Raw genomic sequence first — 27,930 nt, forward strand, 5'->3', positions numbered from 1 at the left:
CTAGTCAATCTCTGATCATATTTGAGACTTTAAACTTTATAGGGTCTCCAACCATCTGAGGGTTCTTAACTCAGAATTTTTTAAAAGAAGTCAGCAAGGCAGAGGAAAAAGGAAATTACCTACTCTTAGCTTCTGCTTCTCTCCTTCCCTATTATAAGTTGTAACTAACCAAGAAGAAAGGGACATGGCTGAAGCAGTTGGCTTGGCACTCCACCAGGGTATTTTGGGTCCTCCAGCTAAGAACCTTAGAGCAGCAGGTGGAGCAAAACTAAAATCCCAGCAGCCGCTCCAGGAGCTGGATTAGCTGATAGGGTTAGTTGTACAAACTCATCACAGTTCAATCTGAGGGAACTGTATGGAACCTGTACATTGCTGACCTGAGCTCAGCTCTCACTTTGCAGAGGTCCTTTTAGGCCCAGAAAAGCTTAGTCACTCCACATGACATATACTAGGATCTATTGGTGATAGTCCTATTTGGCTTTTCCCACAGAAAGGGATAACAAGTGTCTAAGGTCTAACAGATGATCAGTGCTTCTGTTCTTGGAGCATCCAGTCCTGACGGGACGTCTTACTAGGTGTTATATGGCCCCCATTTATTCTTAAAGCCACCTTTGCTTGTACTTAGTACTATATAGCTAGTCTGTAGGAGTCCTGAAGTTGGAACAGAGCCTTGTCTGATTCCTCATCCCGTAATATTTTACTCCAGCACTCTGTCTTTTCCATAAGGTATTAGCCTGAAAAAATATTCTAAATACATCTAATGTCACACCAAAACATTCAGCCTGAGAACTGGAAGAGCCAGGAGAAGTGTCATTTTGGAAAAAGGATCAAATGTAACTACAAATAAAGATATTTCCTTAACCTCTTATTGTGAAATAATTTGAGACTTACAGAAAAGTTGCAGATAATACACAGAATTCCCATATACCCTTCATGCAGATTCCTCACATGTTAACATTTTACCACATTTGCTTTTTTTATTCTGAGTAATTTGATAGCATAGTTGCAGATATGATGCCTAAATACTTCAGTGTGTATTTCCTTAGCAAACAAAGACATTCTGTTATGTGACCACAGTATGGTGATCAAAATCAAGCAGTTAACACTGATCCAAGTACTTTTATTTAACCTACAAACCATATTCAGATTTGACCAATTGTTGCACTGATATAGCAAAAGAAAAGAAAATGGTTTGTTTGGTCTAGGAAAAATCCTTAGAACTTGTTACATTCAATTGTCATGTCTCAAATCTCCTATAATATGTAACAGTTTTTCAACCTAACCTTGACACTTTTGAAGAGTACGGGCCATTTATTTTGTAGAATTTCCCTTAATTTAGGCTTGTGTGGTGTTTCCTCATGATTAGATTCTGTTTTGCATTTTGGCAGCAGGATTCCCACAGAAGTGATGCTGGTTCTTCTTGGTATATCTCAGGAGGCACATGGCTTTGGGGTGCTTCATTCCTGGGGAGATGAAGTCCATCACTTTGTTCAAGTGGGGTCTGCCAGGTTTCTCCACTGTGAATTTACTATTTTCCCCAATGGAATTATTAACTATCTTGTGGGGAGATATTTTGAAACTGTGTAAATATTTGTTTCTCATTCAAACTTTTAGCCACTAGTTTTAACAGCCATTGATGATTCTTGGTTGAGGTAATTATTACTATCATGGTCGCCCAGTGGTGATTTTCTAATTCCATCATTCCTTCTGTGGTAAGTAATTGCTTTCCGTTCTCTTTTACAAATAAGTTGGGTCTGACATCATGCTAGAACTCATACTTCTTTGTCAAACATGGTAGTGTTACCATAAGTTATCTGGGAGATACTTGTTTTTAAGTTCATGCTTTGCAAAAGTATTCCACACTAAGGAAATGAAAGAATAGTCCAGTTTCACATTATAATAGTCTATGCTCTCAGTTGCAATGATAATGTTTTATTTCTTCCTGTATCTACCTGTGCTTACCATTGCTTTTATCTTTCCTCTCAGTCCTGGGTTCTGTTTCCACCATGGAACTTTGCTCAGGCTCCAAATGGCTTTTGCTTGCTTTGGGTTGGTTTGAAGTGCTGTAAAAATGATGAGAAGTAGTAATAATACCAGTGTCTGTAGATTTAGATACATAGCATGTCAGTATCTTGTACTTACCAATTAAATCAGCATGAAAAAAATTTAATCTTAAGGCAGGGGAAAAGAGGTGAATCAGGAGAGCTTAGTGTAACAGCCATCTTAGGTCTGTCAGTGTCTCCTAGCTGGTCAACCCTTACCTCATAGGCCTTGAGGCCATTTGCTGTCGCAACCTGCACTTTCTGCCACTACCCCCTCCCGTTTTCCTGAATTCCTTCTGTAAGAGAAAACTGGTTATCAGTGATGGTGTCCTCTTTTGGATGTTCTCCCTTAAATGAAGGGGGATGAAAAGAAAAAATAGCCCTTTTAAGAAGTTTGGAAAGAAAATGAGTACATGATCTTTAGAATGGTTAAGGACTGACATACATCCAATTTGTTGCTATTTTCCTTTCAGATGAAATTAAAATTATGTTGCAGCAATTTGTTTCTTGATTCAGAAGGTATTAATGGGGTTTTGTTTGGACCTGCAGGTCAACATATTAATAAGCCTCTATTATTGTCCAGACCTTAGGAAACTTGCTGTTTCAAGCTCAAATTCTAGAGAAGTGGAAGGTTTCTGTTGTTGTTGTTGTTGTTGATTATTTATTTATTTATTTATTATTTTAGAGTGTGAATGGGGGAGAGGGGCAGATGGGGAGCAAGCTCCACACTCAGAGTGGAGCACGATGCGGGGTTCAGTCTCACCATGGTGAGATCATGACCTGAGCCATAATCAAGAGTCAGACGCTTAACTGACTGAACCCCGCAGGTGCTCCCAAAAGTGGAAGTTTTTATTGATTTTATTTCTTTAAATCTTGCTCTTTTTTTTTTTTAACGTTTATTTATTTTTGAGACAGGGAGAGACAGCATGAACGGGGGAGGGTCAGAGAGAGAGGGAGACACAGAATCTGAAACAGGCTCCAGGCTCTGAGCTGTCAGCACAGAGCCTGACGTGGGGCTCAAACTCACGGAGTGTGAGATCATGACCTGAGCTGAAGTCGGCCACCTAACCGACTGAGCCACCCAGACGCCCCTTGATTTTATTTCTTTAAACTTGAGGTTTCTTTTAGTTGCCAATCTTTGTGACTGCTAGCAGATTTCCAGGAATCATAAAGAAATTTCTCAGATGGTAATTTGCATTCATGAGTTCAGGCATCTCTGAATCCTCCCTGACCACTGGATTTTCTTCCTGCAGGAAGACCTCCTGATGCAGTCAAGCAAAGAACATTTATGCACAGGGCTCCCTGAAGACTGTTTGAGGAACAAAGGTATTTATCTCTCTCCACTCTTTTCCTTTTTCCACTTATTACACACACTGTTTTAGTTCACATTTTCTGTTGTGCATTGGGAATGCAAGTCCCTGGCTTGCAAGATGGACTTAACTGTAGAAATTCTTGATATTACCCATGGACATACTTGAAGACACCTAGCAATGTCTTAGGTTTTGGGGGGTTTGTTTGTTTTTAATGTTTGTTTATTTTGAGAGAAACATGCGTGAATGGGGGAGGGTGAAAGAGAAAATCCCAAGCAGGTTTGATGAAGCGGGGCTCGATCCCACAAACCATGAGATCATGACTTGAGCCAAGATCATGACTTGATCTGAAATCAAGAGTTGGACACTTAACCAGCTGAGCCACCCAGGTGCCCCTGTTTGTTTGTTTAAGTAAACTCTGCCCCCAGTGTGGGACTTGCAACAGAGACAGAGTCACATGCTCTACTGTATGAGCCAGCCAGCCACCCAAAGCGGTGCCTTCGTTTTGACAGCAGTTTGCCTCGCACTTTTTTTTATGAGTCCTTATTGATGGGGGGGTTGAACCTTAATTGCTGATGTGAAATCTTTTATTTGATTTTATAAAACTGAACTGCCTCCTTGGAAGGGTTAACATGGATGGGGAGGAATTGACCCTGCCCAGTTCAGCGCTGTGGAGTGCATTCTGTTCTTCCCCTAGGCAGGGATGGGAGAAAGGGTTCACTCCAGGCCACCTTGAGAATTGTCAAAGCAACTTATTTCCAATATTGTTTTGCTCCTCAAAACAATGAATAGATATAGGCATCTGAGATACCACTTTTAGTTTGATTGATTGATTGATTAGATTGATTAGATTGACTAATTGAGGAGGAAGCCGAGACAGAGTACTGAGCCAAAATTCTTCTCCCCAGTCCCCAGCTGAAAGTAATCTTGGGTAACTTTAGACAGGACTATGTGTATATATTATGCAATTAAGGTTAAAAATGTAATCGAAACCACCAAAAAAAAGAGAAAATACATTAAGTATGTTTGATTATATGAACATGTTGTTACTGTGATAAAACATCAGATTTGACTACTCTGCTTCTTGGCAGCCCAGACAGAAAAGGAAGCACAAATCGTCCTTATGAGAAAGGGCACTTGTCCCAGTTTATTACCCTGCTTCCTGCTGCTGGAGATTTCCTTTGTGTCTTAAAGGCTTGGCTGTCCAATATAGGTTAAAATTCTGAAGATGAGAAATGTTCTTTTTACATGTCTCCCCCAGTTCCTAGGGCTTTATTTGGGACCGTTTTTAGCACTACGGCCCCCAAATATCTTTTCAATGGGGCTTCAGTATTGCTATATTGAGTCTTCAGTATATTGGTATATTTCACTCACATCTTAGCACAAAATTTAGTGTCTGTTGAACTACACTTTCATTTAACAACTGAACTGGCCTTTAAACAGGAGAATCAGGGGGCACCTGGCTGGCTCAGTTGGTAGAGCACGCAACTCTTGATCTCGGGGTTGTGAGTTCACATCCCATGTTGGGCACATAGATTACTTAATTAAAAAAAAAAGAAACTGGAGTGCCTGGGTGGCTCAGTCGGTTAAGTGTCTGACTTTGGCTCAGGTCATTACCTCATAGTTTGTGGGTTTGGGCCCCATGTTGGGCTCTGTGCTGACAGCTCAGAGCCTAGAGCCTGCAGCCTGCTTTGGATTCTGGGTCTCCCTCTCTCTCTGCATTTCCCTCACGTACGCTTTGTCTCTTTTTCCCTCAAAAATGAATAAATGCTTAAAAAAAGGTGGAGAGGAGACAGAAGAATCAGTTATTTTCTGAGGAATACTTTTCTGAGGAAATCTGCCTTCCCAGACTTACCTGGTTTCTGTCCACCTAAAAGTCTGGTCCACAATGGACGTGGGTAAGATGAACTCATCTGAAAAGTATCCTCAGATAAACTACTTTGTGGCACTTTTCTTCCTGTCCTGATAACTATTCTTCTTTAATGACTTAAATTGGGAAAATGAATTGTTTTTCCCCCCAAAGTCATGTGCAGTATTCTCAGTTTGATATGGAGGAACTTGAAAACAGCACCTCTACTAGAGTTTTCAGCAGCAGTGACCCAGTGCCTGACTATGATATATTCTTCCATTCAATCCCCAAAGAGCCTTCCAAGGTGTCCCTTTGTTACACATGAGGAAACAAGGTCTGCTGTGCAGAGACCTAGCCAGTCATAGCAAGGCAGAAAGGAAGGTTCTATGAAGGTAGGCTTCTAAAACAATTGAACACACAGGCTGCCACTGTGGATTTCAGTCAAACAGACGCACGTACTTTGCTGTAGTGTGGCCAGCATCTCAGCTCACTTTGCCAGGGTTAAGGTCAAGCATCTGTCAACCTGTCATTGACTACAGACTTGAGAAATAAATGATGTTTCTTGGAAACTTGGTTGTACATTCCCTCTGGGGACCCCAGCTGCCAGAATTTTCACTTTGCCCACACATATCCTGGTCCTGCACATATTAGATATAAGTTTTCCTGATGAAAACTGGTATATCCTTGATACCTTTATTTTAAGTGCCTGCTCTGAGGTACACTGTAAATTGTTTACATAGTTTTATTTATATTTGGGTTTGCTTCCTCTGAGTGGGGGGGTACCTCAAAGGTCAGCACTATGCAGTAATTTATAAATTTGCTGAGGTATGAATTTGGGTCCCCTGCACTGAGGTGTTCAGCAGGTGAACCTAAGGCTACCACATTCTCCCTATGCTGTGTTGTTTTTTCTTCTCTAAATAAATGTCCCATTCACGATACTTCCAAGTTAGCATGGTATTCAGAATTTTGAGGTTCTTTACAGTCATGTCTGCTGTGGCTCAATTAGGTGAAATTAGAACAAATTTAACCCTTTAAAAGAACATTTGTGTTAACCAAAAGTCATCTTTAATTGGTAGGGTGCTATTTCACAGATTGTTGCTCCTTTCTTCCTTCCATCGTTCCTTCCTTTCTTTTTTTTTTAAGTTTTACTTATTTAATTAAGTAATCTCTATACCCAGCATGGGGCTTGAACTCACAGCCCTGAGATCTAGAGTCTCGTGCTCTTCTGATGGAGCCAGCCGGGCACCCCAATTGTTCCTTATTATTTGATTGCTGTAGGGCAGACTTGTGAGAAGAGGGCATGGGGGAGCAGTGATGGGTGTTGGTAGTTGAGGGGCCATTTCACAAAGGGAGAGTGTCCTCCTGTCAGACACTGACTGGTGCCTCTCCTTTCCACTGTTCCGAGTTTTAGTATGACTGTTTCCTCGTAATTCTGTGTAATATTTTATAGAACTGACATTATCAGGGTTTTTTTGTTGTGTTTTCTTTCTAAGAGTTCCTTGGAAGTGGGTTGATATGGGACTTACTTCCCACAGTAGCAATCTCTGTGAAAGCTTATTTGGAAATTCTTTGAAATCAGGAGGGTCACAAGAAATTGGAAGAGCATTTGAGGGAATAGATACATTTTTTAATGTTTTTCTTTATTTTGAGAGAGAGAGGGAGAGCAAGCAGGGGATGGGCAGAGAGAAAGGGAGAGAGAGAATCCCAAGATTCAGTGCAGGGGACCCAAATTCATTCCCAAGAGAATTCTCTCTCTCCCTCTCTCTCTGCCCCTCCCCTGCTGGAGTGCACACTCGCTTCTCTCTCTCTCTCTCCCCGTTTTCTCTCTCAGAGTAAATAAATAAAGTTTAAAAGGAAAAAAAGAGGGGTGCCTGGGTGGCTCCATTGGTTAAGTGTCCAACTTCAGCTCAGGTCATGATCTCACTGCTTGTGAGTTCGAGCCCTGCATCAGGCTCTGTGCTGACAGCTCAGAGTCTGGAGTCTGCTTCAGATTCTATCTCCATATCTCTGCCCCCAACCCCCCCTGCTTGTGCTTGCTCTCTCTCTCTCTCTCAAATATAAAATAAAACATTAAAACAATTTTTTTAAGAAAAAAGAAACTACCAATCTGTTTTCCAGAGTGGTTATACCATTTGGGATTCCTACCAACAATATATGAGTTCCAGATAAGCAGTTGGATCCTTTTTCAACTCCTTTATTAATTCATTTGTAATTTAGAAATCACATGTTCAGTGGTCAGAAGAAGCTAAGGAAGTGACAAAAGTTTGTAGGGTTGTCTTCCACTGTCCTCCTACCTACCACTGTGAGCCTCCCCACAGGAGAGCTTAATTTTATAAGATATGACAATATTGCTAACCCTTGGCACATCTTTCTGAGAACAAGATGTAGGATATGCCAAAATGAATGTCATATTTAGTGCCCCAGTCTCACCACTTGATTTTTTGATCCAGGAAAAAGGCTTTGACAGAAATGCTGTTAAATCCTTGTCAACTTCCAGCATGTCTGTCCCTAATTATGGTTATATGGAGATAACACCAAAAAAAGTCTAAGCTTTTTTATGTTACTTGTATTACGATCAGGGAGTAAGTGCTCTTTTAAAAACAGTTGTATTGAGGTATAATTTTTACATACTATAAAGTTCTTTTGTTTGAAATAGACAATTCAGTGGTTTTCTTAAATATAGAGCACAGCCATCACCACAGTTCTTCATCATTCGCTAAAGAAACATGTTTATACCCCTTAACATTCATTCTTTGTTCCCCATTCTTCCTTACCCCCAGTCTCTTCCAGCTACTAATTTGCTCTTGTCTCTATAGATTTGCCTGTTCTGGATATTTTATATAAATGAGACCTTACAATGTGCAGTCTTTTGTGACTGCTTTCACTTGGCATAAAGATTTTTTTTTTTTAATTTTTTTAACCTTTATTTATTTTTGAGAGACAGAGACAGAGCACAAGCAGAGGAGGGGCAGAGAGAAAGGGATGCAGAATCAGAAGCAGGCTCCGGGCTCTGAGCCGTAGCACAGACCCTGACGCGAGGCTCAAACCCATGAACCCAGATTACGACCTGAGCCAAAGTCAGATGCTCAACCAACCAAGCCATCCAGCCACCCCTTGGCATAAAGATTTTTAAGGTCCATCCATGATCTAGCATTTTAAAGTACTTCATTAATTTTTATGGCTGAATAATATTTAATCATATCCATTTATTTGATGGATATTTGGGTTGTTTCCACTCTTTGGCTATTACAAATAATGCTGTTGTCAGCATTTATGTACAGGTTTTGTGTGAATATAAGGTGTCAGTTCTCTTGAGTAGATACCTAGGAGTAGAATTGGTGGGTTATTGGAAACTCTGTTCAGCATTTTGAAGAATTGCCAAACTATTTTCCAAAATGGTTGCACTGTTTTCCAATCCCACCAGCAACACATGAAGGTTCTAGTTTTTCTGCATCCTGTCCAACACTTGTTATTTTCTGATTTGTTTTAAATTATATCCATTTCAATGCATGTGGAGTGGTATTGTGGTTTTGATTTTCATTTCTCTGATGACTAATGATGAGCATTTTTCGATGTGCTTATTGACCATTTGTATATTTTTGGGAAAATGTCTAAAGCCTTTGCTTTTTTTTTTAACTTTTCAAAAATTAGTAATTTATTTTTGGAGGAATTTTGGATTTACAGAGAATCTGAGCAGATAATATAGAGTTTCCATTAACCACACCCCCACCCCTAATATGCACAATTTCCTCTATTGTTAATGTATTAGTAAATACATTTGTTATTGTACAATGTTGATACATTATTATTAACTGAAGTTTAATCAAGTGTCCTTAGTTTTTACCTAATATCCTTTTCCTGTTCTAGAATCCCATCCAGGGTACCATATTGCATTCAGTCCTCAGGTCTCCTTTGGCTCTTCTTGACTGTGACAGTTTCTCGCACTTTCCTTGTTTGGGGAAGACCTTAAGAGTTTTGAAGGTTACTGGTCAGGTATATCGTAGAATGGCTCACCATTGGGATTATCTTCTGTTTTTATCATAAGAGTGGAGTTACAGGTTTGGGGGAGGAAAATTACACAGGTAAAGTGCCATTTTCATCACATCATATAAAGGGCACATACTATAAACATGAAGTAGTGTTTGTGTTGTTCTCCACTGTCAGGTTACTTCCCTCACCCCATTTCCATACTGTTCTGTTTGTAAGGAAGTCACTCTGTACAGCCTGTACCTAAAGAATGGGGAGTTATACTCCCTCTGCCCATTTTTATTATTGAGTTATGAGAATTCTTTATATATTCTAAATATAGATCCTTTATCAGATAGATGATTTACAGATATTTTCCCCCACCAGTGGGTTGCCTGCCTTTTCACTTCTTGGTTTTCCTTTGAAGCACAAAAGATTTTAGTTTTGATGAAGTTCAATTTATCAGTCTTCTTTTTATCACTTGTGTTTCAGCATCTTAGCTAAGAACTCTTTACCAATATCATTAAGAAATACTCTTGTGTTTACTTCTAAGAGTTTTATAGTTTCAGCTCTTACATTTATGTCTCTGATCTACATTGAGTTAATTTTTGTGTATGATATAAGACAGGATCCAAATTTATTCATTTGCATGTGGGTATCCAGTTACCCCAGCACCATTCACCATTTGTTGAAAAGCTGCTTTGTCAAAAATCTGTTGACTAACTATATGTGTTAGAGTTTATTTCTGGGCATTCAGTTCTAATTCTCTTGCTCTTTATGTCTGTCCTGTGCCAGGGCTGGACTGTTTCCATTACTGCAACTTTGTTTTTGAAATCAGGAAGCATGAGGGGCACCTGGGTGGCTCAGTTGGTTAAGCGACCAACTGCAGCTCAGGTCATGATCTCGCAGTTTGTGAGTTCGAGCCCCGCTTTGGGCTCTGTGCTGACAGCTCAGAGCCTGGAGCCTGCTTCAGATCCTGTGTCTCCCTCTCTCTCTACCCCTCCCCTGCTCATGCTCTGTGTCTCTCCATCTCTCAATAATAAATAAACGTTAAAAAATTTTAGAAAAAAAAAAAAAAGGAAGCATGAGTCTCCCATCTTTGTTCTTTTTCAAGATCATTTTGGCTATTATGTGTCCCTTGGCATTTAAAAAAAAAAAATTTTTTTTTTAATGTTTATTTTTGAGAGAGACAGAGAGACAGAGTGAGCAGGGGAGGGGCAGAGAGAGAGAGGGAGACACAGTCTGAAGCAGGCTCCAGGCTCCGAGCTGTCAACACAGAGCCCGACATGGTGCTGGAACTCACAAACCGCAAGATAATGACTTGAGCCGAAGTCGGAGGCTTAACTGATTGAGCCATCCAAGTGCCCTTCCCTTGCATTTTTATTTGAGTTTCAGGATTAGTTTGTCAAATTCTGCAAACATAAACACTTTTTCAATGGTTATAAAACTACAAATCTAAGGACCTTCAGCTGAGGTAATGAAATGCCTGTGATTCTAAAATGGGCGCATACCTCACAGAATACATGTTTCACCCTCCAATATACATATGTACTTTTTTTTTTTAATTAGCATTTTCTTTATCCATTCATTCATCAGTGGATATTTAGGGTTGTTTCCATGTCTCACTCTGTAAATAATGCTGCAGTAAACATGGGGGTACACATATCTTTTTAGAATAGTGATTTCATTTCTTTTCAATATATACCCAGAAGTGAAGTTTCTGGATGGGAGTATACCTAATACTTTCAACAACTTTCCTAACTTCATTCAGACAACATCTATCATTTACCTGATATGTGCCGAGGTCAGTGTTGGGTATTAGGTCCTCAGTGATTATTAAGCTCCTGCTTCTTTGGGAGCCTGGGTGGCTCAGTCAGTTAAGCATCTGACACTGGATTTTAGCTCAGGTCATGATCTCATGGTTTGTGAGATCAAGCCCCACGTCAGGCTCTGCACTGACAATGTGGAACCTGCTTAGGATTCTCTCTCCCTCTCTCTCTGCCCCTCTCCTGCATTCTCTCTCTCTCTGTCAATAAATAAACGTGTAAAATAAAGTGAAATGAAATTCTTTGAGATTTCAAAGTCAATGTGGTTAATTAAAAAGTAAAAGAGGGTACCTGAGTGGCTCAGTCGGTTAAGTGTCCAACTTCAGCTCAGGTCATGATCATGCAGTTCATGAGTTCGAGACCTGCATCAGGTTCTGTGGTGACAGCACAGAGCCTGCTTGGGATTCTCTTTCTCCCTTTATCTCTGCCCCTGTCCCACTGTCTGTCTCTCTCCCTCTCTCCCTCTCTCCCTCTCCCTCTCTCCCTCTCTCAAAATAAATAAACTTAAAAAAAAAGTCTCTACATGAAAAAAAAAAACCACAAGTAAAAGAGGGGTACATGGGTGGCTCAGTTGGTTGAGCATCCGACTTCAGCTCAGGTCATGATCTCACAGTTTGTGAGTTCAAGTCCCACATCCTCTGCCTGGGACTGTCTACTCTCTCTACCTGCTCCCCCACTCAGTCAATCAAGTAAAGGAGTAAGCAGAGTATCATTTTGTTTTCAAGCAGTACACAACCCCTGTTCCCCAACCAGCCTTCAGCATTATACCACCTGGGAAATGAGTGTTCCCCTACCTCCTCCCTAAGATTCTCAACTAAGTTGAGAACAGGTATTCTTCCAGCAGGTAAGGGCTCTGAGGGAGAATCTTGCCTTAAGGGCTTTGCACAGTGAACAGTTTGGAGAGGGGAAGAGTTTTACAGTTTTCCTGAGAAGTTATAATGAAGGATTCAACTAAGATGGTGCTGGAACAGAGTAGAAAAGCCCAGAATTTACACAAATGGTTTAATGAATGCCATAGTGTCTGGAGAAGAGATACACTAAACCATTTGGGGTAAATGCAGTTAGGAATTTATAAATAGGATAGAATTGTCTGCTATGATGTAGAAAATAGGCTGGTTTCAAAAAGATAAATACCATGTAGGGCATTAGGATTTTGAGGCTACCTTATGTTTTTGGAATCTGTACAAACTTGTGGAATCCAATATGCATTTATCCATCAAGTATTTGCTGACTCCAAACATTTTTAAACATTGTGTCCTATCCTAGCATAGTTATTAAGTTTATCATTTTAACTATTCTCAGGTCCAGTAAGATAAGAAAGAAAGCAGAGCAAAGGAAAAGCAGTTTTTCTTTAAATGGCAGGCACTGTACCAGGTGGTGGTTTACATGTGTTATTTAATTTAATCCTCAAAGTAGCACTGAGGTAAGTGTACTTCTCCTCTTTTTCAAAGGAGGAAACAGACTCAGTGAGGTAAGTAAGATCACAGAGCCCACCTGCCTTCAGAGTTGCTGTTCTTTCTCTCAGAATTGCTGCTGTCAGTATCAGTTGAGAAATGGATAAGGAAGTTCTAGGAAGACACTAGTGATAGCATTTGTTGGTTTGACCTAACTGTATTCATTTATTAATTCCGCAGATTTATTGAGTGCTATTATATACCAGGTATTATGCTGGGCAATAAGGAAAGGGAGAGACCAACATAAACATGACCCTTAGCCCTCATGGAGTTTATATTCTAGTGAGAATTAGTTCTTTAGGTTGAAGATTGATTTGCATTTAGCTTTATCTGTTTACTGCAGGTATTTTGTTAACATATGTGTATGCATGCAAATATGTACAGAATTTACATGTATATGTATAACTTTGTGCTAGTTTTCTAAAAAGAGCAAGGAAGAAAATTTTTTTTGTAGTTTAACAAGTTCAGGGAACTTCATACTGCATCTTATACCTAGGATTTCAGAGAAATTCTGAACAATAAAACTTCTTTATGAATTGCATTTACATTCTTAGAAAGTTTTTTGTTTGTTTTTTAATGTTTCATAGTAGAAAGTTTTTAATTTATTGAGAAGTGGAGAGTATACTAAACCCACATGTATCTGTCACTCAACTTCAATAATTACCAGCTCATGACCAGCCTTGTAGGGAAGCAGTTACTGTAAGTAATTTGGTTCAAAACTAATATTCAACTTATATATTAATCTCTTTAACATAGGTTTTGTGTGTAACTGTTCTTTTTCAAAGAGGTAATTTATTTATGATTAATTTAGTATTATTCAGGTAATAAGATGGTCATTGAATAATATAAGCTATTATTGTGGGTCTTCTTTATTAATGTTTTAGAATGGAAGCTTCTTAAGACTCTGGATTACGTATAAGTCTCTGTATTGTAGTTAATTATCTAGGTACGTAAGTACGTTTAAATAACTAATACCAAGAGAAGGGTGTTAGTTCAAAATTATCTATTTTCTGCCAAGTACACTTTTGGTCCTCTGTCATATTTTGCATAAAAGAACAAAACCAATGGTACAGTGTACTAACTTTGTAATTTGCTTTTTGAGTTGGATCTTTTTTGTCACTGTTGGTTGCATGATTAAATTCATGAAAGTATAGCACACAGTTTTGTTTTTTTTTATGATTGCATACTTATTTGGATTTATTTCTCTTGGGCAGAAGGAAATGTACAAATTACAACTGGAACTCTGCTTATATCTACTGAAGAAGTACAAGGTATGAAGGTCAATGGGACTAAGACGGATTATAATGAAGGACACAAGAATGGCAATGTGAGTAAAGGTCTCTCAGCTGGGTGCAGCGAATACCCAGAAGTAGACAAAACCATGACCAGTGGTGAGGTTTCAGAAACCAGCACATTAGTTTCCCTAGAGCCTTTAACCTTTGTGGACCCTGGATTAACAGAAGCATCTTCTAAAGAAAAAGAATGTGAAGAATTAAAAACTTGTCCTTCTTGGTTGTCATTATTACCAGGGAACAGTGCCATTTCCAAAGTGGACAGTGAGAAGGAAGAGTTGTCTAAGTTAAACCTTGTCTGTGAAGCAGATGACAATCACCAACAGATTCTTGGCCACCATAATGAAAACCACAGTTTTGCCCATGGCAGTCCCAGGGCCACAAGAAATGTAGTTTGTGTAGAACCCTTAGAAGAAAATTCTGACATTTCATATTTCTCATCAAGTTTGTCTGGTCCAGAATCCAGAACAACATCCTTAGAAACATGTGGTTTTGATGGCTTGCTGAAGGGATCTGCTAAGAAGACAGACAATTCCTGTTTTGATGGGGGTGATCAAAGCAAGAACTTGGCTACTAGAAGAGAAAATGAACAGTTTTTGAACCTTAGGAGTGAAAGAGGGGAACTCTTTCTTGTTAATGCCAGGCAACCAGAAGAGGATGCTAATGGTCATTGTCCTGGTGAAAAAGAGACTGTTACCTCCCCAAAAGTGAATATTCATGGTAACTGTTGCATTCAAGACAGTATCCATACAGACAGCCCTGTTTCTTTAGTGCCCAATTCTTTCACCGAAGCCACGGAAGTAACGTTAAAAAAAAAAGACTTAAAAATCACTTTAGACACTCAAGGTAGCTTGACAAACCATGAGGACCATAGAGGAACTTCTACGGATATGAGCCATCCAGGTAGACACTCTGAAGAGAACAGTTTTTCCTCCTTAATGCAGATTGAAGAGCCAGAACAGACAACCACTATAGAGCCCAATATGGTAACTGAAAAGATTTACAGTAAAGACTCTAACTCCTTAGTCTGCACCCAGAAAAATATGGAAGGCAACACCCAGTTAAATGAAGCATCATGTAATGAATTTCTGAATGAAAGAAAATCCCTTGTGAGTTTAATGCCAGAGGACCAGATAAGTCCTATGAATGAGGTGTCAAAACCCAAGAAAGATACTGCTCAGTTACCACTATCCCTAGAATTTGATTACAGACCTGAGTCAGAGCAAGCTATACAGACCTCACTGGACGATAGTTCACATTTAGATGAGCAGAGCACTGCCTGTGAGATGAATGAACTTCCTCGTACCAATGAACTGGTTATAAACAAAATAGAAAGTGAATGTGCTTTAAATCAAGTGCCCCTTAATTCTCAAGACCATGCAAAGTTGTCAGCCAACAAAGAGATGCCTTTAGCAACAAGCGAGGATTCCCAACAGAGCCATCACCCTCCATTAGAGGATGGAGCAGATGTCACTGCTGATACCCAGACCATTCCCATCAAAACAAAAATGAAAGACATCTCTCCATCAGGTGACAAAACCTGTGGTGCCTCTTCAAACTATCCCACCTTAAACATCAAACCAGGAAGCCTAGAAAGAAAAGACAAGATGGCTGATTCAGGAATAGTACATCTACATTCCAGCCTTCTCTCAAGAAAGAAAGAATCAGCAGTCTTGCCTCAAGAGGTCTCTGCTATGGAATGTCAAAGTGTTCAATCTCAGGATCTCTCTAGCTGTCATTGTGTAAATAGAAATGCACAAGAAAAGAGCATGTGTTCTGTTTGTGCTGCGTTTGAGTCCAGCAAAATCATCCTAGAAGTTGAAAACTCTTTAATAACCAAGTGTGAAGATGCATTTCAGCACAGCAATGACCACTCCCAAAGAAGAGAAGTCTGCACAGAAAGTAGCACCCATAAAGTGGGTTATACATCAGAAGAAAGTGAACTTGCTAGGGGAGAAACTAAAGGCAGCCTCCCAGGAAATAAGATCAGAAACGATACACCAGTAGGCATGTTAAGTAGTGAAGCTTCAGACAAAACCATTCCCACCACCAGTCACACCCAGCCCCATGAGGAAGGTCTGAAAGCAAAGGAATGGGATGTACCTAAAGAGACCGTGTTTTGCGAGTATAACATCTCTGACTGTTCCACACCAGAACTAAATTTATCTGCAAACATTCCAAGCCCTGAAAAATTTTTGGACCAGTCTCCTACTATTATGTTCTCCAGTTTCAAAACCATGAGCCAAGCAGTTGAAACTCTTGAGCAAAAAGGAGATAAAGTTCTTGACTGCCAGAATAACCAAAACAGACCAGATGAATGCAGAAGTGAAGATAAACCAACTAAGCAGACACTACATGGTGATGAGAGGGAGACTGTTACAGAACCTAACAGAGAGGTAAGCAACAATCAAAAGGATCTGTTAGTTGGTTCAGGCAGTAACAACCCTTTGTCTGGTGGTAGTTCAAAGAAAGGCAATTTGAAAGGAGACGATGGACATATTTCTGGTTGTGAGGAGTCCACAGATGGCATGGTAGACACTGTCTACACAGACTGTGGTAGTAAGTCTACAGAAAGCATGTTGGACTTACAAACATCTAGTACCCTTGATGGTGGTGCAGGACAAGATGGGCTGACGTTACAGGATACCTCAGTGAGTACTCTGCCTCAGAGAGGAGAACTGAATGCTGCATTTATCAGAATGATTGACCAGGACTCAGATTTTCCAGATGCTACTTCCTCTAAAGTGGAGCCTCTGGAAATGAAAAAATCATGTGAAGAGAAAGTATGCAGATCATTAAAAGATTGTGAAGTGGAAGTGTGTCCATGTCCAGACTCTTGTGCCAGTGAGATAGAGTCTATTGCAGATCATGAATCAAATACAAAAATATTGGATGGTATAAATGTGTCCTTAGATAATACTTATCATGAAGAGCAAGTTAAAGAAGCATCCCTGAGAGAAACACAAGGAATGATTGAAGGATCAAGACTGGAAATAAATTCTGAGTTTGACAAGGAAAATACCTTTGGAATTTCCTCAGAAGAGTTACTGTCTTCTGGATGCCCAGATGAGAGCCCTGTTCCCATAGGGAGCCTGAAATCCATTGAGACAATGCCTTTGTATCTGTTTTCTCAAGAAAATTCAGAAAGTAATGTTAATAGTGGAGAAACTGAGCTGAAAAAACCTTTTAAACCAAAAGATGGTAAAATGCTTTGTGAAAACATAGAGCACCGTACAGTCCTGCTTGAGACGAAGGAAGGAGCGCCAGGGGATGGGAGTAATTCTAGTGAAGGACTCAGAATAGACAGCAGTATGCAAAATTTGCCTTTGACAATGGAAACAGAAACTAAGTTGAAAGGAGAAGAAACTGAAGCACATCAGAGGGGACCCCTGGGTTACTTAACTGTCAGTGAAGAGTCTGAGAAGATGATCACCAGAGAAGCTGGTAATAATAAAGGGAGAGAGATTTCTCAGACCCACTCTAAATCCCAGAGGATGCTTGGTGATACTGAAGAGCTACAAAGCCAGAGGGCTTTGGACTACATGTTGCAGAATGAAGAGGAATATCTACATCAAAAAGACGCACATAGGATATTGGAACAATGTGCATCATCTAATGTGTTGTCAGATGAAGTGCAAGATAAGAACCAAACTAAGGATTGCAAAGGTGAGTCCACCATGATGAAGGAAATCACTCTAGCAAAGCTAGCCAAGGGCGGCACTGCTGCACAGTTTCAGAAGCTGGAAAATCCAAAGGAGGAAAGCTTGTGCCATCCATTAGAAACAGACATGGTGTCATACACAGATCCTTGCCTTCGTGGTGCCCCTCAGAAAGCACAAAACCCCAACTCTGCTGGATGTGATGAAATACACGGTGCCTTTGGGAACACTTCATATCAGAAAAGAGTGCTTCCCTTAAAGAAGCAGCCCCATCGAACATGTAAGAAAGTTTCCTATCAGGAGCAAGTCAACATTGGGAAAAAAATAAGTAAAATCAGAAGTTCTGCCTTTTTAAAGAGTTCCTCTGAAACCATCCCCACAAAAGAACACAGATTTCTCAGTTCATGTGCTGTGTCTGCACCCGCACAATTGGAACCTGAAACAGTACCAACCAGGAGCTTAATGAGCCACATACCAAAGCAGAAGGTGACTCCGTGCCATTCCTTGAGGAGCTTGAATGTTAGGAAGCCTACCAAAGAATCAGCCTTACTAAACAAGCTGTCCATTCTTGCCTCCAGACTGGTCCCCGCCACAAAGACCCAGAAACTAAGATATCGGCGATGTTCCTCTGAACTTCTTCCAGTGGCTAAAAGCTACAAGCGGCTCAGATACAAAAGGTTTCTGGATGGATTTTCATACAATACAATGCAGCTGAATCCATATTTGGCAGCTAGTGGATGGGATAAGAGACCTAACAGTAAGCCCTTGACACTTTATTCGCTCGAAGCCATCAAAATGAGCTTCATAGATTTGAGCAACAAGGTGCCATCACTGCTATTTGGTTCCGAAATTTTCCCGATATCTTTTCACATGAAATCGGGCTCTGAGTGCATGACTGAGTCCCCAAGGACTTTTCCTGAGCACTGTGCTCCAGCCAGGCTCGCCTTAGGAGAGGCCCCTAGGTGCCTGTCTCAACCTCCCAAATGGACCTTTTCTTTCTTCTTATCCCACAGTTGCCCTGGGATGGCCACATTCAGGGAAGACACTGGCCCCCATGGTCAGGCATATGCCCAGGCTCCTTCACAGCCTCCAGGTCCTCTCCAAGACTATGGAGGCACCGCCATAGTCCAGACCAGAGCAGGCTGCTCTGTCCTTGGCCTTCACACACTTCTAGCACTTTGTTCTCCTGGATGTTACCGAATCTGGACAAAAAAACGGAGCTTCTCCAGTCACATGCCTACAATGCAGAGGCTCTTCATGACCCAGTTTACACAAGGCTTAAAGGGGTTAAGATCTCCAGCCTCCATAGCAGACAAGGTCTTCTGTTCTCTGCCCTACTCGGTGGGCCGAGTGCTATCCATTTGGAGCCAGCGTGGGCCTTCTACCTGCCCCTTTGAAATCTCTACTTTTCATTCCACTCACAGCAAGAGGCAGCCAACTCTGAGCACCACAAACAGGTAAAATCCATCTCCTGTTCTTTGCAAATGTCCCATGTTTGCTTTCCAACCTCTGAGGAAAGTTGAGGGCTGGAAATGCAAGGCTATTTAGAGTCTTGGTGCCTATATTTTCTGTTTTCTGTGCCAAATCTATGCTGAGAAAATGTAGCCATAGTTCTTAAGCATAGACCCCTCTAGTTTTCCTGCAGGATCTACCCCTGTATTTTTACCATTCTTTGTTCTGTCCAATTCATTCTGCAAACTATCAAATCTTTTGACTCTCTGCTTTTCTATCCTTGCCCCCACCTTGCAAAAAACAAATACCATTACAAGTTAGAAGACTTGCAAGTAGTGACAAATAATGGCTTATGATACCTTGTTCATAAAATATACAGTCAGCACCTAATTGAGTATTTTGTGTATAAGTAGGGCACAGAATAAGTACTTTTTAAGTAAATAAAGTAATTATGTAGGTATCACCAAATGTAGTTTCTGAACCTCTAAATTTCTCTTTAGAGCAGAAAGGCTTCAAAGATTGGCATTTACATACTATAGTTGTACAATTTGTAGAATTTTAAGTGAATGGGAAAAGAGTGGTTTGACAACTTAGAATAGTTGAAAATGATTTCAATATCATTTTACCTTCTTATTAGAAATAATAGGAAAAAAATTATTGAATTATATCCCTAAAAATCTGCTTTAGACATAATAGATAAATCTTCCTGTTTGTAATCCCTCGAATAAACAGAAACTTAATTTTTTTTTTAATTTTTTTTAACGTTTATTTATTTTTGAGACAGAGAGAGACAGAGCATGAATGGGGGAGGGTCAGAGAGAGGGAGACACAGAATCTGAAACAGGCTCCAGGCTCTGAGCTGTCAGCACAGAGCCCGACGCGGGGCTCGAACTCACGGACCGCGAGATCACGACCTGAGCCGAAGTCTGCCGCCTAACCGACTGAGCCACCCAGGCGCCCCTTAATTTTTTTTTTTTTAAATTGGCCCTTATCATTGCTATAGTTTAAAAATTCAACACCCACCAAGCCTCAAAATTCCAAACAGCCTGGGAGAAGCCTTGTTCTTTGTATATCTGTGCAGTCTCTTATGTAGAGTCATTCTGTGTCACTATAAAGCTGTCTGGCACATATTGGAAAGTTCCTTGAGCATCTTAGCAGAAACCTAAATAAATAAAAAGTGTTTCAGAAAAACACCCCAGAACCTCAACATGGCTGATTGAAATTGAAAGACTAATGCTTCTATAAGTACTTATCTTACAGTTAATAGAAAAATGTTCTTATAATGCAGCCACAAAAAAATACATTAGAATGAATCAAATTGTTTTAAATGATGGTATACTGCTTTTATTTTGTCTAGTTTGTCAGTATGCCTCTATACTCTCATAAACACTCTCTGGTCAGTGTGTGACATGCAGCTTTAAATCATGTTACCTTCTTTAAACTATGTTCATGCCAGGGGCGCCTGGGTGGCTCAGTCGGTTGAGCATCCTACTTCGGCTCAGGTCATGATCTCACAGCTTGTGAGGTCAAGCCCCATGTCGGGCTCTGTGCTGACAGCTCAGAGCCTGGAGGCTGCTTCAGCTTCTGTGTCTCCCTCTCTCTCTGCCCCTGACCCATTTGCAGCCTGTCTCTGTCTCTCTCAAAAATAAATGAACATAGTTAAAAAATTTTTTTTTAATGTTTATGTCTGAGGTTGGAGTACAGACTAGTTCTTCATTTCACCCTGTGAAAATGTGTGGCCCTTTGGCTCTTTCTTCCTTGAGAACTCTTTCCCTCCTGACTTTTGTGTATTCCAGTGTGGAATATAGTCTCTCCCCCTTCCTATCTCTAGTATTTTTATTTATTTATTTTTATTTATTTATATTTATTTATTTATTTATTTATTTTAATTTTTATTTTAATGGAAGCGTTTGTAGGGACTTTTTCTTCTTGTTGGCTCTAGAAGTGCCTTAACATTATATACCTTGGCTTTGAGTTTAGAACTTTGCTGCTTTTAAACACATTTAGAAATGTTACACATGATATGGGCACCTGCGTGTCTCAGTCGGTTAAGCATCCAACTCTTGACTTAAGCTCAGATCATGATCTCATGGTTCATGAGTTCAAGCTCCACATCGGGCTCTGTGCTAATTTATGTTTCCATAGATTTGGGGGGGGGTGTTGGGGAACAAGTGAACAAGAGAAAGGATCCTAGGAGGGGCAGAGGGAAGAACGGAGGGGGAGAAAGAGAGAGGAATGGAGCTCACCCAAAGCGGGCTCTTATTTTTTTTTTTTTTAATTTTTTTTTATTTTTCAATGTTTATTTATTTTTGGGACAGAGAGAAACAGAGCATGAACGGGAGAGGGGCAGAGAGAGAGGGAGACACAGAATCGGAAACAGGCTCCAGGCTCTGAGCCATCAGCCCAGAGCCTGACGTGGGGCTTGAACTCACGGACCGCAAGATCGTGACCTGGCTGAAGTCGGACGCTTAACCAACTGCGCCACCCAGGCGCCCCAAAGCGGGCTCTTATTTTACGTGAAGCAGGGCTCGTGCTCACCAAATTGGGGCCCGGATTCACCCAAAGCAGGGCTCAAGCTTACCCGATGTGGGACTCGAACTCACGAACCATGAAATCATGACCTGAGCCGAAATCAGATGCTTAATGGCTGAGCCACCCAGGTGCCCTCCATAGAATTTTTTTTAAGGTTTTATATATTTAAGTAACCTATACCCAACATGGGGCTCCAACTCAAGGACCCTAAGATCAAGAGTCGCATGCTCTACCAACAAAGGCAGCCAAGCGCCCCCCCCCCCCCCAATAGAATTTTCTTATTTGGCCTTCAGCACTCTATAATATAGGTTGAACTGGCCTCCTTTTTTGCTGCTTTTATAGATGAGGAGCCTAAGACACGTGGCTTTTTCTAACCCGGATCACTCAACTGGTTAGTATTTCAGCTGAGCTTGATCTAGGGTCTCCTGATTGCTGATTTGGTCAGCTGCTTTTTCAGTGTACCATCCTGCCTCTTTCCTTTTATCAGTAGCCCTCAAGGAATCCTGAGTTGGTGCTAAACATCCTGAAAATCTGAATTATTTGTGTTTCCTAGACCTTGAACAAATCTACTTCTAAGAGGAGATGGATTGTATTATGGTCATCATACCAATGCCTCACTGATTAAACCTATACTGAGTTCCAAATTCAATAGAAACTGATGCAGGTTTTACTTTGAGAGGCACAAAAAGCTCTCCAACATCATGTATTGATGTAGCTATGAGTGATGAATACCATTGCTTCAATAATAAAAATAAAAGTTTGATTACAAAGGAGCTAATAACCCTGTTAACAGTTTTCTTCTACATAACCATGTTTTATGTGGAACTTGGCTTTAAAGAAAAGAGTTTTGGGCTCCTGGGTGGCTCAGTCGGCTAAGCGTCTGACTCTCGATTTCAGTTCAGATCATAATCTCACTGTTCATGAGTTTGAGTCCCACATCAGCCTCTGCCCTGACAGCACAGATCCTGTTTGGGATTGTCTCCCTCTCTCTCTCTGCTCCTCCCCCACCCCCGCTTACTCCTGCGCTCTCAAAATAAACTTTAAAAAAAAAAAAGTTTCTTCCATAAGGATATAGAAGTTAGACTTTATGTTAATGGCATTAACATAGAGATGAATAATATAAGATTTTTTTTAGCTGTAAATTATTTTTTTAAATCTCTAATTTATGTATTCAACAACTTCATTAGAAGATATAAGACTCCAAGTCATTCTTATTCCCTCCTGTTACTGTCCTTTCTTTATTTCTCTCTCTACCTTCTTTTCAAGTTAGAAAATAATTAAGGTAAGTTAGAAAATAATCTTCCTGTCAGCCTGCCTCCATTCCAGTGATGGGCATGTAAATGTAATTCTCATCACTGGGATGGGGGTGGGGGTTGGCTTCTTTCTGAGTGAGTGACATTTCTTATCTTCCTAGGGCCTAATCAAGCATCATGTGCCGTCAATGGCATCAAAACCTTTTGAGTACCCCCAGTGGCATCAAAACTTTCCTGTTGTTCTACTGCCCTAATTGCTTCTGTACTTTTGCTTCACTTCAGCCACACCATGTTACCGTATGTGCCTCTTCCAGGCATGGAAGCTACTTATAACACCAATGGCAGTCAGATGAGGTAAGCCTGCAGCAGTGCCTGGAACATAAGGGCTTGCAGTGTGTGTGTGTGTGTGTGTGTGTGTGTGTGTGTGTGTGTGTGAGAGAGAGAGAGAGAGAGAGAGAGAGAGAGAGAGAGAGAGAGGAAAGTGAATGTGCAAGCGAGCACAGCACCTGAGAGAGCACACTAGCTGATGGCATGGGTCTGGTGTAACATGATTCTGATGTCTTGTTCTCCTAAACCTGGTCCAGGATTCAGGCATGTTTTATAAGTATTAACTAAGAATATGTAATCAATACTAGCTAGAAAAAAAAAGACAAACTAGTCAGCTCATTGTACTACAAGTTGCCTCTCAAGCTATTGCTTAATCATGCAACCGACTTCATTGTCTGGATGGGATTGATCTCATCTGAGCACAGTTCATTGTTCAGTTCACTAAATGTCTTTTTCTTCCAAAAAGTCTGTCCTTTTATATTTTTCATTATAAAACTGCTCCATACCAATGAAATTGATTGCATTCTTGGAAGTTTTTACATATGTAGACATAGGAGGTGTCCAGAAGGAACTAGAAAACAGGTTGACTGGAAATGTCATTGCTGAAAGAGGGAAGATCTTCAACCTTAGTCTGATGTTAAGAAGTTGAATGTGCCAAGATAGAAAGTGAAACCCATCTCATATTTTCTTCTCTGTTTTTCTGTCCATGGTGCTAGACTAGAGCCTCCGTTCCCTGCCTTGGTACCAAAGTCTTGCTTAGTAACAGACTCAGCTGTCACCAAGCTCCTGCTTTCAGCCTCCGAGTTCCCGGTTCCTGGATTTGATGAGCTAGATGATGTGGCAGCAGCATGCCCCCATCCACAGAGCAGCCCTCCAGAACAGAAGGAGGTAAATGTAAAGTGCTGGTGGAGTTGTGAGTGCTACTGGGCATGTCCACTGAGGACTACAGATCACATGATTGGTACACAGGCCTCTGAGTGTCTTTCCTTATCACCGTTAGCTTCAGCTGAGTGCTGAAGATTACCAAGGCAGGAGTTTTTCTCCTTAGCCACCAAAGCTACACTGGGTCTCTTAATCTGCATTGTTTTCCAGATCCTTTTTTCTTGATGATAACATTTAACAGGGTTTAGAGAGTGAGTTGGACCAACGAGGTGCTTCATGCATTCAAAGATGAGTGAACAATGATGTTCTTCAATTTTGCAAACTGTCTCTGTCTCCAGCAGTTGATAGACTTTCATATTGCTAATCTCAATATCTGAGCTGAATGGGTGATTCTCTTCCAATAGTATAAAGGAAGCGGTTGTTGAAAACACTGTTAGCGGGAGTAAGGGGAGCTTTGTCATAAACTACTTACTAGAGCCATCTATAAACTGAGGAAGTAAAATCTTGAGTGTCAAAAAAGACTTCATGTATTTTAAATGTCTTATAACTTGACCGTCTTTCTTCTTAACCCTTAAAAATAGGCTGAGCCAGAGAAGAGGCCAAAGAAAGTCTCACAGATTCGTATCCGGAAAACCATTCCTAAACCAGACCCTAATCTTACCCCCATGGGCCTTCCTCGACCCAAAAGGTGAGTTCCTTCTCTAATACACATAGGTTCACATTTTTGGAAAACTGTTTGGCACAATATAATGAGCTTTTAAATAATTATATACTCTGAGCTATTTATCATACTTCTAGGAAGTTATCCAAAAGAATTAATTGGTAATGTGGCTAGAGGTTTATGTGCCAGGGATTTTGTAATGCATTCTTAATCATTTTTATCAAGCTCACTATGCCAGATACTATGCTGTCCCTTTGCATACATAGTCTGATCATCCCCCAGTGGTGTTGGGAGGTAAGCACTATTGTCACCCCCACGTTTTGATGAGGGTGCTGAGGCTGAGTGGTTGTGACACCTGTGTTAGGCCATGTATCAGTCATGGCACAGGTGGTTTCGTCTCACACAGGTTTTACCTGACCCCACAGCCCAAGCTCACAGCATTCTATATGCAAAGTTGAGGAGGGACCTAAAGGTCATGAGGGAAAGAAGTTAAATTCCTTTCTTTCTTTCTTTCTTTCTTTCTTTCTTTCTTTCTTCCTTCCTTCCTTCCTTCCTTCCTTCCTTCCTTCTTTCTTTTCTTTTCTTTTCTTTTCTTTTCTTTTCTTTTCTTTTCTTTTCTTTTCTTTTCTTTTCTTTCAGAAAATGCCAAATCCATGCTATGGTCTATATCATGACCTTTAAAAACTTGGCTTCTAAAGATTTTTTTTTTTTTTTAATTTTTTTAGTATTTGTTTATTTTTGACAGAGAGAGACAGAGCACGAGTGGGGGAGGGGCAGAGAGAGAGGGAGACACAGAATCCGAAGCAGGCTCCGGGCTCCAAGCTGTCAGCACAGAGTCCGACACGGGGCTCTAACTCACCGCGAGATCATGACCTGAGCCGAAGTCGGACACTCAACCAACTGAGCCACCCAGGCGCCCCAAGATTTATTTTTTATGACAGAGATAATTTGCTAATCCTATAAAGAGAAGTGGAAAGAAAAAATTACGAAATTATGTATTTGTTGTAATATGTACTATACAGGCACACTATGAAATTATAAGTATTTTAAAAAGATCTCCAGAGTTATATTCTCTTGTGGTGGTTTTCACTCCATTTCTCATTGGCAAATGGAAGCCTAACACTGGTTCCTTAGTAACCCCAGGGTAAATTATTGAAATTTCCTGAGTGTCAAGAACACATCTGTAAAATGTAGGTAAGAATTCCCAACACTTAAGATTACTATGCAGTCCAATTGAGTAAAAAATGTGGGGGCACCTGACTGGCTCAGTTGGTAGAGCCTACAGCTCTTCAAGGGTTCAAGTTGAAGCCTCCCCATTGGGCATGGAGCCTACTTTTAAAAAGAAAAAGGAAAAAAATGTGTACTGGTACCTGTTGTATTGCTTCACACAACACAAATGCAATAGTTACTGTTACTATGATCATAATTGACGTTCCACTTTTCCCAAGTGGTCTTGTCTTAATATATTTTTATCTCACACTGCTTTTATTGATCATCCTATCAAGTCTTTATAAGAGAAATGTTTAAAATATTTCAGATATCCTAGGTTGAATAGTACTTACTACTAGTGAATGAAATAGGATTCAGAATCAGATGTATTCTATCTTGCATGTATATGTAGATAGAAGTTCTAAAAAATCTTTTACGTATAAGTAAGTAGTTGGGAGTGGAGAAAGTTTTAATATAGTAATGACATTCAGTCCTTTGAACTTCTTTCAAGTAAGTGCCAAAAAATCACACAGTGATCTATCATCAAATTATATTTAATGATTTATCACCTATTTTTTTGAAAGCAAAGGATTGAAAAGTGCTGATTTACATAGGTTCTGTTACCAGGCATTGAAGGAGCAAGTATCTCATTGTATGGGCAGTACACCAAAAAGATCTGACCAGTAAGTGTCAAATGCCTAATAATTTGTATGTTGGTCTTTCACTTAGAGATAACTTTAATATAGTGAAAGGGGTTGAAGAAATAAGATTTTTAATAAACCTTTGCCTAAGATATCTTTTGATGAGCTATTCAGATACTCTTTTGTCAAAAAATCTTCAAGTTATAGATTTAATGCATTATATTTATCAAAAAACCTTGACATGTAACTTTTTTTCTTTTTCTTTCTTTCTTTTTTTAATATACTTAACACAATGGGAGCGCCTGGGTGGCTCTGTTGGTTAAGCATCTGATTCATGATTTCAGCTCAGGTCATGGTCTCGTGGTTCATGAGTTTGAGCCCTGAGTCAGGCTTCGCACTAGCAGTGTGGAGCCTGTTTGGGATTCTCTCTCCTCTCTCTGCTCCTGCCCCACTCACACTCTCTCTCTCAAAATAAATAAAAACTTTGGGGCGCCTGGGTGGCTCAGTCGGTTAAGCAGCAGACTTCAGCTCAGGTCATGATCTCGCGGTCCGTGAGTTTGAGCCCCGCGTTGGGCTCTGTGCTGACAGCTCAGAGCCTGGAGCCTGTTTCAGATTCTGTGTCTCCCTCTCTCTCTGACCCTCCCCCGTTCATGCTCTGTCTCAAAAATAAATAAACGTCAAAAATAAATAAATAAATAAATAAATACTTTTAAAATAGGTATACTTGACACAATGTTACATTAGTTTCAGGTGTACAACATAGTGATTCAGTAGGTCTATACAATATATGGTGCTACACACAAGTGTAGCTACCATCTGTCACAGTACAGTACTATTACACTTGATCTTAGCCAAAAGGCCGAGAAGCGATAGTACAGTACTATTATAATGCCATTGACTGTATTCTCTGCGCTGTACCTTTTATCCTTGTGACTTATTCCATAACTGGAGGCCTGTATCTCCCACTCCCCTTCACCCATTTTCCACATCCCCCTACCCCTTCACATATTAACTTAATTGGCAAAAGCAGTTTTTGTTACTCAAGCCCATCTGCCAAATTATTCTTCCTAACTTTTGTTTTACAACTCAGGTAAATGTGTTGATCTGCACCTTTAAGAAAACCATATAAACCATTGAGAAATAAACTATGCAACACATCTTACTCCTTATTATATGGAACACATCCTTATAATTTATTGTAAGGTAGATTTGTGAAAGCCATAAGTCAAAATTAAAATCATATGCAACAAATATAATTAATTTATTCATTTTAATAATTCATTATTAAACAACATGATAATGCTATTTCTCATCCTGAATTTGTAACAAACTAATGTGTAGCTAGAATAATAAATTACAAAGTGAGGAATATGGTAGAAAGCATGATATTGCTTCGGTAAATGTGTATGCATGCATGAAACAAACTCTGTTATTGGACTTCTGGAATAATTAAGAGTCATAAAAAATCAGAAATAAAGCTATTATTTATGTAAATCTTAGGATTGCTTCAGTGTTTAATGTAGGAGAATAGTGTATTATGAAACCAACTGACATGGCAGTATCATAATTTTTGCT

The 27,930-nt window shown here is 40.1% G+C and overlaps 1 protein-coding gene across 10 annotated transcripts in view; it reads left to right on the top strand.

The window, feature by feature from the left end:
• PRR14L (proline rich 14 like) overlaps positions 1-27,930 on the top strand; it is a 59,051-nt gene that overhangs the window by 18,164 nt on the left and 12,957 nt on the right. For 9 of the 10 annotated variants that reach the window (XR_007145797.1, XM_047827626.1, XM_047827624.1 and 6 more), the window contains 5 exons: positions 3,296-3,368; positions 13,662-18,855; positions 22,918-22,989; positions 23,679-23,850; positions 24,426-24,532. Coding sequence is in view for 9 of the 10 variants with exons in the window: in XM_047827626.1 (XP_047683582.1) it covers positions 3,296-3,368; positions 13,662-18,855; positions 22,918-22,989; positions 23,679-23,850; positions 24,426-24,532 (5,618 nt within the window). In the remaining variant the exon portion in view is untranslated. Of the gene's footprint in view, positions 1-3,295; positions 3,369-5,133; positions 5,251-13,661; positions 18,856-22,917; positions 22,990-23,678; positions 23,851-24,425; positions 24,533-27,930 lie in introns of those variants that run through there. The other variant, XM_047827630.1, reaches the window with a different exon arrangement.

The sequence above is a fragment of the Prionailurus viverrinus genome, chromosome D3 (assembly GCF_022837055.1).
Source record: "Prionailurus viverrinus isolate Anna chromosome D3, UM_Priviv_1.0, whole genome shotgun sequence".
NCBI classification, from domain to species: domain Eukaryota; kingdom Metazoa; phylum Chordata; class Mammalia; order Carnivora; family Felidae; genus Prionailurus; species Prionailurus viverrinus.